General features: G+C 37.6%; 1 protein-coding gene across 1 annotated transcript in view; it reads right to left on the bottom strand.

The window, feature by feature from the left end:
• HHAT (hedgehog acyltransferase) overlaps positions 1-15621 on the bottom strand; it is a 146549-nt gene that overhangs the window by 116003 nt on the left and 14925 nt on the right. The window contains exon 8 of the mRNA XM_058836721.1: positions 13204-13354. Coding sequence (XP_058692704.1) covers positions 13204-13354 — 151 coding nt within the window. The remainder of the gene's footprint in view (positions 1-13203; positions 13355-15621) is intronic.

Genomic DNA, 15621 nt, shown 5'->3' with positions numbered 1-15621 from the left:
AGTCCTTTAAGACATAACTACACTGTGACCAACAGAATTTTGACATTATACAGCATCATCTGAGTGTGCAGCTAGATGTTAAAGACACCTTGAGACAGTATCATTGATTAGTTCCAAAAGCAAGAATATCAAGGCTGGACAAGTTCAAATTGTAAATGGGAGAAATAGCTGCATTACCTAAGGCTATGGATATTGTCTACCTGGGATAATAAATAGAAATACTGTGCAAAGCACAGACACTGAAAGAAAGCATTGTGGGAGACTGGTTTGGACAAAACGCTGCCACAGACACTTTTGACTATTCTTGTTGAAGAAAATTGTATTTAAAAATTTGTTAAATACACACTGCAGTTAAGTTGACAAGTGAAAATACAGGGGAAAAAAGGAAAAAAAATACAGGAAAAGAAAGGAAAAGCAGGAATGGAAACATCTAGCAGATGCAATTAATCCCTCCATTCTCAGACAGAAATGTTAAAAAGGGGTAAAAGAGGATTTGTACAGCAGCTTTAAGGCTGCAGCTTGGGGTGAAATAAGCAACTTCATTAAATGAAAAAAAAGATAACAAATAATCACAATGTATCTGCATTAAAAATTTCATAGTGAGTCCTTCAACAGAGGACTCCACCCATCAGGCATGGAAGTGTTCCCCACAATCAGCACAGAATGAGACCTGCCATATGTACACTGACAGGATTATCTACTGCCTATAAAACACCCCCATATTTACTTGATACCACAAAAAAGTTTACAACCAACTTCACACAGCTTGTTAAATCCTCAAGTTCCCTGAAAACTACAGGATTTAGCTGGTAGTTTTTACAATTTAGGGTGCCTCAGTTACATAAGTTGCAGAAATGCCTCAGTTACGTAAGTTTCAAAAATCCTATAATGAGCATAATTTTTCAAAATAAACATTTTAATTAAAATCTAAAATAAGAAGAGAAAGGATATCCTCAGCAATATGAGTAAAAAATTATTTACCAGTTAAATTCTCTATACTGCTCAGTTTATCAAAATAGCAATGGTCTTAGAACAAAGCAAAATCTTAACTAGCCAAAGGAACAATAAAGGGGAGATATACTGATCATAGATTTCATCACCATTATAGATGGTACAGACAATTTGACAGCTATTTTCTTTATAAAAGCATCCCCAGTTCAGCTCCTCTGAAAGGCAGTTTTGGATCGCAGTTCCTACACAACTTTCAGGGTTTTCTTAAGCATGGAAGCTCTAGTTTGATACAATTCAATAAAATATTACACATACAATCCTTCATAATCAAACTTGCCTTTTCCCAGTACATCAACTACCGATTGGTGACCAATAATAAACACACACTAAACCAACAACGACCTTTTCCAAAATATACAATCTGTGAAAGTGTACCTGCTGGGGAAAGAGGGATGATTTCAGGCAGAGGTTTCAAAATTATTTCAGACTTGCAGTTTCTGCTCTGAAAGCTCAATGTCTTATGCAACAACCTGTCTTCAAGTTTTTATTCAGAACAAAGATGATGGAGGAAAAATTTCAAAATTTTAAGCACATAGCATTCAGTGGATTGTTTATAATCCCACTTCCCAGAAAGCTGTGCCTTCCTTATCTGAAGTCTAAATGTTGGTTCCTCAAACAAGGAACCTCTGAGTATGAGCCTCTAGTATGTAGCTTTTATACTCGACCAAGTGACAAAAATCAGCTTAAAGTCAAGCCAGCTACTAGAGCCATATTTTGTGAAACCAATTGCAATAATTTCAATTGCTGAACTCTGATTTTGTACATCCATATTTTTCAGCCATGTGGTGAAGATAAACTAGCACAGCTTTATTTTCTGTCAGTTCCCTCCCCCCCAGGACTGCTGGGCTACACACTGTTCCTGAAAACAAAGTACAGTAAATCATGCAGTTTGCAGCATAACCTAGGAAGTATTTAGCTAACCATGGTCCTCAGGAAGATGTTCACTGCAAGCAGTCAGTACATCAGCACTCAAAATCAGATAGTAGCCAGGTTCTTACTTTGTGCCCTGCCTTCAAGGGAGTAGGCCTACATAGATAATTGGCCATTTCTAAAAAGAAAAGAAAATTAAAAAATTAGTAACATAGATGGAGACAGGCAAATGTGACACTGTGTACCCAGTGACTGCATTGTATTGTAGACAGAAATATCCCAGACTCCTTAAAACAGTCATGTTACCACTGAACATAAACAGTTCTGAATGCAGTAAGGAACGGTATAATTTCTGTAAGCAGGACAGGACTTCGCTGGAGCAAACAATAATTCCACTTAAATTGCTTCAAATCAGCCTGGTTGCCATTTATGGCAGGGATGAAATCCAGCAAGTGGGTTTATTATAGTTTTGGTGCTCTGGGTATTCAACATCTCTTTAAAAAAAGCATTGTAGGTGCTGCATGGTTTCAACAATGGTTCTTGGCCCTTTCTTTTAAAACGTGGCTGAATTTGACTAGAAAGTCAAACTCATTCCCATATCCTCAGAGTAGCCCATCCTATTTAATTGCAGAATTGTTTGCAAGACTAGCACTTCCATTAGCTGTCTTTGCAAATAAATGTGGCATTTAGCCAGTGAGCTGCTGAGCAAGGGTCTCTCCCACACCAGAATATTTTGCACTGGAGACTGAGGAGTCTGAATGACAGCTGCCTTCACTGACACAGCACTCAAGTTGCTTCATTGTCCCTCTTTCCTGAGCAATCTCTACAGCAGGGATGCCCAAAAGACTCTATAAAAAGAATTCCCCTTTTTTCCCAGAGGTACCTTTCTGGATTCTCCTATATCTGCTCATGTTTTGTTTTTTTTAATCAATGCTGCCTGTGGCAACCTTCCCAGCAGGCAATTCCTTAAAGATGAATGCTTCCAAATTTCAAATAATTACAAGTGTGCAATGTGAATTTAAAACAATTTTTGAGTCTTGTCTGAAGAGTTAGATTACTACCAGGAAAGCAGATAATATAGTCTATATGCAGGTTTTTAAAGTACTATTATTTAATGTCTCAATGAGCTATAAAACTCTGCTAAAGCAAATCCCCTGGAGGGGTACATCCTACCAAACAGAATAAGTATTTTTCAAGCAGTGACTGCTACCAATTGATTCACCATCATCTTCATTATTAAATAAACATCTGGGAAAGCCATCTATACTTTTAAGAGACACTTTTGCCTGTCCTAGGCTTGAATTCATTCAGTTTTCTGCAAGTTTGCTATGAAGGTGTAGGTTACAGGTAAAACTTGTTTCTTCAGTGACAAGCAGCACAACTCTTCTAAATAACATAACTGCCTTTGTACTTGAATACACTATTTAGAAAGCTGATGCACAACTTCAAATAGAAAAACAGCAATTAAATTGTCACACATGATTTTGCAGGAGAAATAAACAGTAAGCACACTAAAAATATTCACTTAAACTGAATATTGTGTAGCAGTATTAGTTTTTAAAATGAAGACAGAGATGAAAAATGCAACCCAGTCCAACATGACAATCTGTTTGCATTTATCAATTACCTAAAATATAGAATAGACTTTTGGACACCAAGCTTTTAAAGTCATATTTTAACATTTTTCTGGGGACTCTTTTGCCACATACAAGAATGTTTTTGGAGCTCTCATTTTTGAGATCAGCCTTTCGATTTGTGCAAGACACTTGGTGAATTCCACCCACGTACAGATTTTAGTCTGCCCACTGATATGGTAGTGAAATTGGAAACAAATGCATATATGGAGCTCTTCTGGCATTCCTACTATTTGGCAAATCCTATTGTTTCCTTTGCATCTCCATTCTTGCCATGCAAGATAGCTCAATCAAATGATAAAATTCCTGTTTGAGTGAATGCAGTGCTCTTGCAAACATCAGGATCTTAAGAACTTGCTATGCATACATCTCAAGCTTCAATGGACCCTTTTGTTTGCAAGCTTTAACCATCTGCAATGCAGTAAACTAGTAGCAGTTTGCTTTTACTTCAATGCAAAAATGCACCTAAAAGTAAAAAGAAAAATCTATGCTATTTGAAAGAGAAAATACGAAGACTGTCAAATGCTTTCATATCATATCTTTGACAAACAATCTCCTGGTACAGCAGTAATAAGGAGAACTTGTGTATACACAAAGATGTCTTTATCATTCTCTGACACTTGCTTAAGGACACTGGAATTTTAACACTTCATGCTTAGATAAAACACTGAATCTATGTGGTGTTTCCTCCTGGAATGATTCAGTAGTATACCAATTTGCCTTTTGGTTTCCTCCATTATTAGAATAACCAAAGCTGCCACTGTGTTGTGCCTGTGCTGGATGCCGCCATACAGAGGTTCATTCTCAGTGCTGTAAGTGCTCTGTAGCACCAATATAGCAAACACACCCAACATTCATGTTATTTTACAGAAAGAGTCCTCTGTAAATGTGTGATCACTTTAAGGTAAAGCTCCAAACATTTTATTTGGGAAGTATTTACTGCATAGCATCACAGGGAGAAGCTAGGCCTTCCTGTACCCATGAGAATGATGCAAATCCACAGGGAAATCCTGACAAACAAAACAGGACAAAACCCTCACTGATTTCAAGGGAAGCAGAAATATCCCTGGACTGACTCTGGACAGTCTGTACAATGCAGGATACAGTCCAAATTTGGTGTGCATTTTGTTAGACACATTTTCACCTCCAAATAGAAACTATTAGTCAGTCTCAAAGTTTCATCTGCACAGGTTCAGTTAATTGCTGGGAACTCAGGCTGGAGATCTGCATAGTAAAAATAACCTACAATAAGATATCCATGAAGAGAAATCTCTTTAGAGGACTGCCGAGAAACAATTCATAATGCTAGTGGCCTCCAGCCTACAAACTGAATTTGTGACCTAATATGTTTTGGTTTTTTACTTTACTTTAAATGCAGAACCTGTATTTTATCAGAAAGCCTAAGGAAACTTTTAATTATTCTAGGCAGTGACTCCTCCTCACCCCTGTAGTCTCCTGGACAGAAAGAAAAGCAGAGCATTCAGCAGGTATCAGCCATTGCCAGTGTTTATGTGAATTACACAGAAGTCTGCCTACTTGGGAGGCTTTAAAATAATAAATTGGTTCCGTTTCTCAGATATCAAATCATTGGATTTTGGTGATACAGCTCAGCAAACACTTTTTTGAAAAGAAAAGTCTCATTTGTATTCTGTTAATCTCCCCTACAACCCTTCAGAAGAAATATTACTTTAATTTTATACCTTCACCAATTCTTCAAAAGCCTATGGTAGCTCACGGAGAGTGGATGAAACCTAATGGCCATTAGTGGCAAACTCCCATAGGGAAAGTTCTCCCTCAGTCTTTGTCATGTAAGAGTCCTGCACTGCAGCGTGATTGTCCAATTACTGTGAGATCTCTATCCTTACTGCAAACAGAGCAAACAAGTTTATTAACAGCCATTACTCATTTTCTACAGTAGTTGTGAGCAGGCAAAGTGCTGCTTGCCAAATGTGAGCAGCAGTAATAGTTTGTATCTACACAGAGTTCATATCAAGTACAGTGAACAATGTGCATCACAGGTGAAGAGCAGTAGGTGGGCCTACCTTGACTGTTAAAAATTCCAGCAATTTCAAATTACAGGGGCAATGCAGTCATTACACAAATAAATTCCCAATAATTATGTAATTTATACCCAAGAAGGATTAGGGTCCCTTATTACTGCACTTCTTTTTACACTCCAGAGTAACAGATTTTTTTTCTCTATTGTGGAGATTTAAAGAGCCTTTCAAAGCTTTGATATAACCAGTAAATTGAACTGTACAGTATAGTAGGTAACTGCAGCATGCACTAATTTAGCTGACATCAAAAGCAGTGAAATCTTTTGTCTCCATCAGTGAGAGAGGGAATGGCTAACCAGTCCAGAACTTTCATATATTCAGATGACACCTGAGCTGGAAACATCACAGATCCATACTCAGCTTTAAGCATCACCACAGCTAAAAAAAAATACAGTATGTCAGGGAGACTTATTTTTAAACTTTAAAACAAGTTATTCTGCAATTAAAGATATGCACTAATTCTGCAATTAAATAACCAAGTTTTTGGCAAGAAGCTGAAGCATTCAGATATTGGCAAGCAGGTGCAATATTTAGAGGTTATAAATAACTCCACAGCCTACAGAGAGTTTTCCTTGACTCCAGCTGCCAGTCCCCACTGACTGTGTATTTAACACCAAATCATTCTACTTAGGAATACCACAGGAGTTGTAGAGGGCAAGGACATACAGGGAGATCTGCCTTACATTCAACTTTATGTATCAACAGAAGGAAGAAGAGCAGTTTCCAAGATTCACAGTCAGTATCCTCAAAGACCACATTAAAACCTGCTCAAGAATGAAAACTTAATATTCTTTAAGTGTTTTAAAGCACATCATCTAGCTTTCTAGGCACAGAAGCTTTCCATGACACAACTGGTTTTATGCATGTTATTTTAACTACTGATTTGGGATCTGATCCACTGCACTTGTACAGACAGGACAAGATACCTAATCCTATACTTCTCCGTGTTAAAGTCTGCATACAATGGCTTCTGCACACTTTGGCAATTATCTTAACTTTCAATAAAATTCTCCTTTACTCATGAGCACTAGGCTGTTTCAACACTGTGGGCATGACTGTATTTATTTGAAATATTCTTTTCATTTTTAAGATACCACCTCAAAAACACAGTAGGGAAAAGATGTATTTTGATTTTGAAACAGAAATGTTGAAGCATTAGCATTTTTAAAGTCTAAAACCAGTGAGAAGCTAGTTATTTAAAAGACATTTATTCTACCTGATACACTGTCTACAACATACTGGACAACTTCCTTCTTTGAAAATATCAAAGGGTAAAAATATACCAGAACAGACAATCCTAAACTCTAGAGGACAGGAAAATATGCATAAGCATGTCCTTCCTTTTCTTGCCTCTCAGTTCCAGATGCTTTTCCCATCACAGAGTGCTTTCAAAAAGGTAGCTGTCTAGAACTATAGGACAAATACAAAACAAATCCCCTGGAAAATACCTGATCCTCTTGAAGCTGACTGATGGGCTGTTCATAGCTCTGAAAATGAGATTCTCTGTTCATAGTACAAAAGTAGGCTTGTCCAGCACTCCTGGCTCTAATCCCCAGACAGACCCTCTCCCCAGGCACAGAACCTCAGAGGAGGTCTCCCTACAGCTTTGGAAAGCAGCTGTTGCAACCCTTTCCACAGAGGGGTGGGCAGCAGGTGTGAGCCACAGATCTGGATGTGCCATTCAAATTTCTACCAGGCTCTGGGTGATTCATGCTGAATCCTTCCCTCCATCTGCCATGGAGAAGTGGAGTTCTTTTTCACTGCATGGCCTCTCCTTCCCTCATGCAAATTTTTGAAGGCTTGGTAACTTAACTACTCCTGAGGATACCTGCCATGTAAAGAAGTTTAACCTATCATCCTTCCTTTTTGCCCTGCAATTATCTCCAAATGATAGGTTACAAAACGGCAATTTGCTGTTACTACTGACAGAGTAACTAAACTCATAGGAAGAAATTTAGGGAGAAAATCCACTATCTCCTATTTCAGATCATCCATCAGCCTATTCAGAGACACCATAACAGAAGGGCAGTACAAGACCCAAACAGAAAGGGTGAACCTTTCACCATTTGTTAGAGTACAAGCCCCTAAACACACAAAGGCACATTACTCTGAGCCCAGAGGCAGGGATGTCATCCTGACTACACAGATCTGCAGCACAGCTACAGTTGCTATTGTTACACACAATTATGTTTGTGTTAACTTGTGCCAAACATTGGCTATTTGGGAATTTAAGGAGGCAAGCTTTCCAATTCAAGCACTGACAGGAACTCCACTTCTGATCTTAGTTACATTTCCTTAATGGCATTTTATCAAGCCTTTCAGCATCTTTCTTGTCTTGATATACTTAACAAGCTAATTCCCAAGATTATTTATTGCACTACTAAATATCAGAAGCCCAAAGAACAGAAAGTACACGTCAAACTGGTTGAGACCATAAGAAGCACAGATGAAAATGCACTCAGGTAATTACTTTACCTCTACAGGTCAGGAAGTCCATTTTCCTTTCTTAAACATCTATTTTAGTCCTCACCAAAAATTAATAGGCAACTGAACAATACTGTCAAGAGTTTAAGACAGAAAAAAAAGACGTTAAGTTTTTGTAGGCTATTCCTCATTCCAGAATTATTGCATGTGGTCACAATGATCTCTTGTGCTCACACTCACACATAACATTAGTGTCAGACTTGGCTTTTCCCAGAAAAGTCCAAAACAAAGGGAAAAAATCCCTGGCAACATGCTTTTTGACATATCAGGAATTGTTTCCAGGAGGAAAGTTTCACGATCAACAGTAAAAGTAGGAAGAAAGTACCAGGATGAGGAAGAAACAAATGCAAATAAATTTACATTTTTATCTATAGATCTACTTTCTATGACATCATTCTAGCCAAGAATGTGATAAACCCACAGCAGACAATAATCCATAATTTAAAGCAATCCACTGAGACCTTGCACAATGACCACTTTTTTTCATATCAGGCAAATAATCTTCAACACTAACAAGGCCAGTAAACTAATCTAAATGGCAGACAATTTCTTGCAAATCATAACTCAGATGCCATTTTTGGATGTCACTAAAACATCACTGACATAAATTTAACTTGTTCATATAGAAGTGTATGTGTATGTGCAAAATACAGCTCTCCTCGTCCACCCCTTAAGCATGCAAGAAAATCAGGGGTTGCCTTATGTCAGACTCTTGTCTGTCAAGAATTAGGTTATTAAATATAAAGCAGCATCTAGAACTTAAAGCATGGTAGTTGAAAACAATCTTATCTTTATCACTACATTTTTTGTTTGCCTCTGGCAGCATTCTTCATTTTCTTTATTCTAGATAAAATACTGTTTACAGTGAAATCTACATTTCATATGCTACTTCTACCTGCCTTCTTGAAAAGTTTCTACTCTTGTGGAGACTAACCTATAGTAAACATGCATCAAGTTTTAGCACAATACATCACCAACACACTTGTCTCCAAACTATTTTGGGATATTTGAGAATGACAAGATTTCAAGGTGGAAAGACACAGAAAAAGTAATGGAATCACAGAATTGTTTGGGTTGTAAGAGACCTTTAAAGATAATCTAGTTTCAATGCCCCTGACAGGTAGGGTCAACTCTCACTAGACCAGGTTAATCAGTACTCCATCCAACCTGACCTTGAACACTCCAGGGACAGGACATCCACAACTTCTCTGGGCAACATATTCCAACACCTCACCACCACCTGACTAAAGAATTGCTTCTTAGAATCCAATCTCCAACCCCTCCTCTTTCACTTTAAAACCATTTCCCTTTGTCTATCACTATCTGCCTGCATAAAAAGGTCTCTTCTCCCTCTTTTTTATAAGCCCTCTTTAGGCACTGGAAGGTTGCAATCAGATTTCCCTGGAGTCTTCACTTCCCCAGGCTGAACCCAACTCTCTCAAACCATCTGTATAGGTGAGGTACTCCAGCCCTCTGAACATCATTAAGGTGGTGTGCTCCTACACATTTCAAATCAGTCTATGACCAGAAATAACTGGGGGGTTTATGTCATGCTGCTACCACAGCATCACAGAACATATCTATCCAATGTGTCCGATGTTTTTGTTGCAGAGTCACACGCCGTAGCAGTATTAAAAAAAAACCAAAAATGGAAGCGTGATTATTTTTCCATTAACAGCCACTGAGCTAACTGCTGTCCTAATTTACAAACTGACAAGTTCCTCTGTGAAATACATTGCCAAGATAATTTACCAATATGTCAAAACTGATATGGGATTTAGTTATGTACTATTTTTTGTTTCTGTAGTTTCCAAACCATTACTCCTCCACTAAGATATTTTTCCATATTGAAGTTTCAATTTGCAAGGTTCACCAGTAGCACAGCTTCTTCTAGTTGCCCTACACAATTCATCCCCCACACCTGAGAAGTTGTATGACAAACATCAGCCTTGACTAATTCTTTAAAAGCATAAGTTTCCAATAACTTTGGTTCTCTCCCACTATTCATTACCTTGGTAACAAAAACTAAGTTTCAATTCATCATGGTTTAAGGTAATGCAGGCATTAAAAACAAAGATCATGTGCCACGAAACTGCTATCGTCTCTGGAAATCAGGAGCTCACAGACTCCTTTTCACAGCTATAATAAAGCTTTTGAATAGCAGTGTATTTATTATGCATTTATTAGTTATGCAGCTGCATATTTAGCAAGCAAACAATATCCTGGTAAAATGAAACCAGAGTTACACATTCAACACCTGTATTTGTCTTCAGACAGCAAACATGATTGATAATTTTTTGACTCTAGAGATTGTCCTGATTAAACGTGAATTAGGGAGAACCTATTGTAGGCTTGCTAACTTTTTTAATTAAAGTCTTTTATTTTTAGGTTAGAATGGACATTATTTGTTTTATTGTTTAGTACCCTAAATAGAAAGGCAGACTACTTGTTTTTTAACACTGGTTTTGGTTTTCAGCTCTAGAAAAACTTTAGAGACACTGTGTTACCTTTCTTACCTTCCTGACTGAAAGCTCTTCCACGTGCTGTACCACAGTGAATTATGTCAGCATGTACTGACTAGAAGTGACACTGGTCTGGATAGATCGGATCAAAAGCTTTGTTGTTATGCTCAAAGGACACCAGGTGGTGGTGGTAAGGCTCCTTAGCAGCAAATTTGCATTCCTTACATTGTGACATTCACTTTGTCTTTCTCTCCAGGCTACCTTCTCTCCTTCAAAATGTGCACTGCTAAAAGCTTTGAGACGAAAATAGTAATACTGAGCCTTGGAAAGCCCAGCCAACATGTTTCTGACAGTATTCTCAAGTGGATACCAGCTAGAAGGGGAAGAGTAAGCCAAGCATACACAAGCACTTTTTTCTGAGCAGTGTCCCTGATGCCAGACAGAAGGTTAAGAGTGGTGTCACTCCAAGTCATCTGGATCATTCCAATCCTCTACATTTCCCAACCTGGACCTAGGAAATCTGTATTAAGTTTTACCAGACTATCATTTAATGGAAACAGTCTGGTACAAATTTCACTCTACCAGCTTAAAATTAGACATGGCACTATTAATATTTAGATTTGACACACTCTGATAAAATTGTCAGGAATATTCCTTAAAGTCTTGTATTCACAAGCTATCAAAATGCATTTAGAACTTTAGGGAAATAGAGAGTCATGGTTAATAAGGCTGCACAACATGAGCCACTTACTTTCCCCTTTTTTTCCCTTGTTTTAGGCTAAACCCATAATTTGCAATCTTTCTGTCCTGTTCAGTCATATAGTTCAGGAAAAAAAGCTATTCCTACTTCTAACACAACATTCCTATACAACATACCAATGCACCACACTAGACAGCAAAGCCTCTAGGTAGTGTTTGAAGAGTTTAACTGTAAAGGCATAAGAATATCATAACTCAGGACATTCACAAAGCTCCTTAGATAATTGAGAATGACTCATAACTCAGGAGCTACAGAAAAATCTACTAATAAAGAGCTTTGAGAGCAAGAAATCAGTCAGGTATATAACAACTGACTTTTTTCAACATTCAAAGCAAACAAATCCAATCTGTGAAATAATTTTGTTACTTCTGGCAATGAATGCTTGATATAAATTAAGTAATTGGGCAAATGATAAATATCAGCACCTGACACTTCCTTCTATAAAGAAAAGTTCTCTACTTAGATATTAGTTTCAATTTTCATACAAGAGTTATGAATATTTTAAGGAATGTCCAGTTTTTTTACTGTGATACACCACATATATTTGCAGGTACAGAGCACCTTTTCATGGTCTGTTACAACTACCTGACACAGCAGCGTCATTAGAGTTTGTGCTGAAGTTGACTTTCACTTGGCACCTCTAGTGCAATACACAAATTCCCTAGAATAAGAACTGCCAAAGGGAAGAAACTGCTGCTGTTTGCAACTCTGCCTACAAGGGCCAGCAGGCCAAGAGATGCTGTTCTCATGACAGTGCCTGGTAAAAACGACAGATTTCTATATTAACTCAGTAGGTCATAAGTTCAGTGCAAAATCTGAAAAAGCATTTACACTAAAGCAGTTGTTAGTAGCTCAAATAACGTTTAATAATTCATCTGTTTTCTGCACTCTTTTCCTGTTTCATTTCTTTGAATACTTCAGATCTACACTTGCCAACTGTTATAAACTATAGCCTTCTTGTTACAACTCACTTCAAGCTGAAAGCAAAATTAAAATCTCATCCAATAAAACTCTGATAACATCAGGCCTACTGTTTTTATGACTAAAATTAAAAGCTTTATTCATACTGCAAAGCAGAGACAAGATGGAGTAAGCACCATTCTGACAGGCTCTGCACTAACACAACAGGAGACAATCCTCTGACCTAAAAGACTGACAAGTCTAAATTATTAGGGGGATGTTTTTAGGAGTCTGAGGCACAGAATCCCACAGCCTGAAGGAATATTGGATAGTGCAGAAGGGAGAAGTAAAGGGAATCCATTCTTACACAGAAGGTAAACTTTAAGCAGAATCCACCTTGGAGACAGTTTTGAGTGAAAATATTTCAGTGAAGACTGATTTAAAGCAAACATAAGATACAAAATTCATAGGTTTTTGAAGAAATACTGTGCTGAAACTCCCTTAAAAGCAAAGCAGAACCAGAAGTTCATCCTACTTTATAAACAAGTACCATTTTCATAGTACTTTTAATGTGCTGAAGACTTCCTCTACCATATGACTTTACATGTTAAAATATTATAACTGCAGCTTTCCTCATGTGATTAATCAACCATTTATTTTCAGTCTCTGGAAGGATTTAAAGCTGAAATATGTGGTATAGACCCAGACTGAAAAAAAAAATAAATCATTTAATAGGTAACTGGAAAAAATAAATGTTATGTTAGCTAGATAGGCTGAATCTAACTCTAGTAATTAAAAGACGAAAATGCTGAAATGGATACTTGCCCTTATCCCTTTAAAGTGTGAAAAAAGTAACCATCAAGTTGAAGTCCGTTTAAAAAGCACTAAAGATAATAATGGGAATGAGAAAAAGCACAAGGACAGGAAAGCCAACACGTATGTGAGCATATACATATAACACATGCATGCTCATACTGACTGCCATGTATCAGTAATAAACCACCTGAAAAGCAAAAATTACTAACCTCCACATTTTGGTGAAACTGTGCATCAGGCTCACACAGCAAGGCAGAGCTGGAGGTTTGAGTCCATCCATTTGAAGGAGGAGGCCAGGAACACCATACAGAACCAGATATTTCACATAAAAGAAAAGTACTTGAGCTAAAGCCAGGCCACCTAAAAGAAAAAAAACAAACAACAAAACATACCTTAAACAAGTCCTGAAACATTTAAAGAACCTATTAATACTGATTAGCTCCAAACAGCAATTATTCCAAGATCTAAGGCAAGAAGAATTGCTTGCTGGGATACACAATATTTGTCTCTTCACGAGAGACACAGCACACAAGCCCAAGTATTTATGACATTAGTCACATATACAAAATGGTACCATCATTCCAGTATGAGGACACAAATATGCATCTGTAGCTCCACTCTCAAAATCTCTGGATTGTGGGTGTTGACTGCTATGAAAAAAAAATAATAATTGACTTATGTTGAGCTAAAAATCAGAATACACCAAGATAAGAAATGAACATTTACCACAGGGACAATAAATTTATCTTTGCAAAAAATCCCCAACCAACCACTCTACACATGTTGCTCCAGAACAGCCATAGACAATGGTTATAGCTGCACATTATCCCGACATGCCCATAAACATTCCATGCCCTCTCAGATTACTTGAGTCCCCAGAAAATATCCCCTGCAAGATCCCCTTCTGCTGCATCCAAGGCATAGAAAACTGGAACTCCACCTGGCATAATGCTTAAAGCATATTTCAGTTTTTAAATCCACAGACAAAGGTCTCCTTAAGGTCCTGTAGCTGCCTTATTTCCAAAGGAGAAATTTTGTCAGTGTGCTTGCTCACAGCCTCAGGTTATGACACAAACTCCAGTATCTTACACAGATCTGAGATGAAAATCATACATATTCTCATTATTACTATAATTATTCATGCAAGTAGCAACCTTCGAATGCATTATAAAGGAAGATGATTCCCACTAATATTATAAAAGTTTATTGTTGAACAAAGTGGTATTGACCAATAAGTAAAAATATGGTAAAAAGCGGAGGCCAACACCTTTACAGAAACTGGTGAGGTCATTCACGAAGGACCCAATGACTTCTGGCTTTCCCCATCTGATAGCTGACATACAGAAAATCTCACCACAAAGAAGGGAGACTAAAATTATACTTCAACAGAGAAAAAAATTATAAAATGCAATTGCTAAATCTCCATCTATTCCAGTGCTCTGCCTTTGCTCAGTTATATTACCTAACTTGACTGAAGGACTTTGGACATTCAACACAATTTTAAAGCCTGCTAGCAGACTGTCCTTGGAGACAAAGTTTTTCATCTGACTACAGGAGTACAACTCCATGAACATTTAAGTAACCTGTCTTTTTTTTGAGGAGAGAGGGAACATACCTACTGCATTCTGCTGACTAATGAATATAATATGGATGACAACCAAAAGCTAAGCATTAAAATATCATCTACTGTATAACAACCTAGAGTGAAATTCTGGCACTAATAATGTAAAACTCCTGCTGGCCTACACATGGCCAGTATTTTGCTACAACAATCCAACATTTTTAGTTTTGATATCATAATCCATGTACACGATAAGAAACAGTTGTGCCACACAAGATAAAAATTGATGTTAGAACAAAATACTGAGACATGAAGCTTATGTTATTTTACTTCAGGGAAGCAGGCATCAAGTATTCAATAACATTTTTCCCCAGAGGAAAACAAACAATCAGAAGCACAATTTGGATACTAGCCAATTAGCTCCACATTAGATTACTGCTAAATCATCTGTACAGCCAAATTTCTGCTTTAATTCCCTTCTCATTCAGTGTCTCATTTCTTTTCTGACAAATTTCATTGGAGAGATGAACACTGACACCCACACAAACCAATTATGAAGATCACAGCTGTCTGCACAGTAGTAAAATTCAAAATCCTTTGACTGTGCTTGATGGAAAGGTATTTAGAAACGGGCTTCCACTCTGAGACCCAAAAAATCAGTTCATTAAATTTTAAATATAATGATGAAAGATCAAGTTCATGGACACAAAGTCACAATATGCAAGTTGTGGAAAAAAGGCATTTTCACCATCTCCAATAATACACATCTAGGCTGTCATTACTGTAACTAACAGGCAGCTCAGTAGCAGGGGCATCTTAAACACAGACATCACATCACAGTCACACCTAGCACAAAGGAGCAATTCTAAGACTCACAAAACCAGCAACACAAAGGACCCTATCAAAAAACACAGATAAGTTTTCATTGGTCTTGAACTCATGACAGCAGCAGGAGAGTTCTGGCCACACAGGGAAAACTAAGAGCAAGATTCACAGCCCCACAATAGATGGGCTGCACTGGCAACAGGCACAGGCTTTAAACCTTCTTGCATACCTGAGACATTCC

Source organism: Poecile atricapillus, chromosome 3, assembly GCF_030490865.1.
Source record: "Poecile atricapillus isolate bPoeAtr1 chromosome 3, bPoeAtr1.hap1, whole genome shotgun sequence".
Classification (NCBI taxonomy): domain Eukaryota; kingdom Metazoa; phylum Chordata; class Aves; order Passeriformes; family Paridae; genus Poecile; species Poecile atricapillus.
The sequence above is the reverse complement of the archived record's forward strand: the minus strand, read 5'-3'. Positions and strand labels throughout refer to the sequence as shown.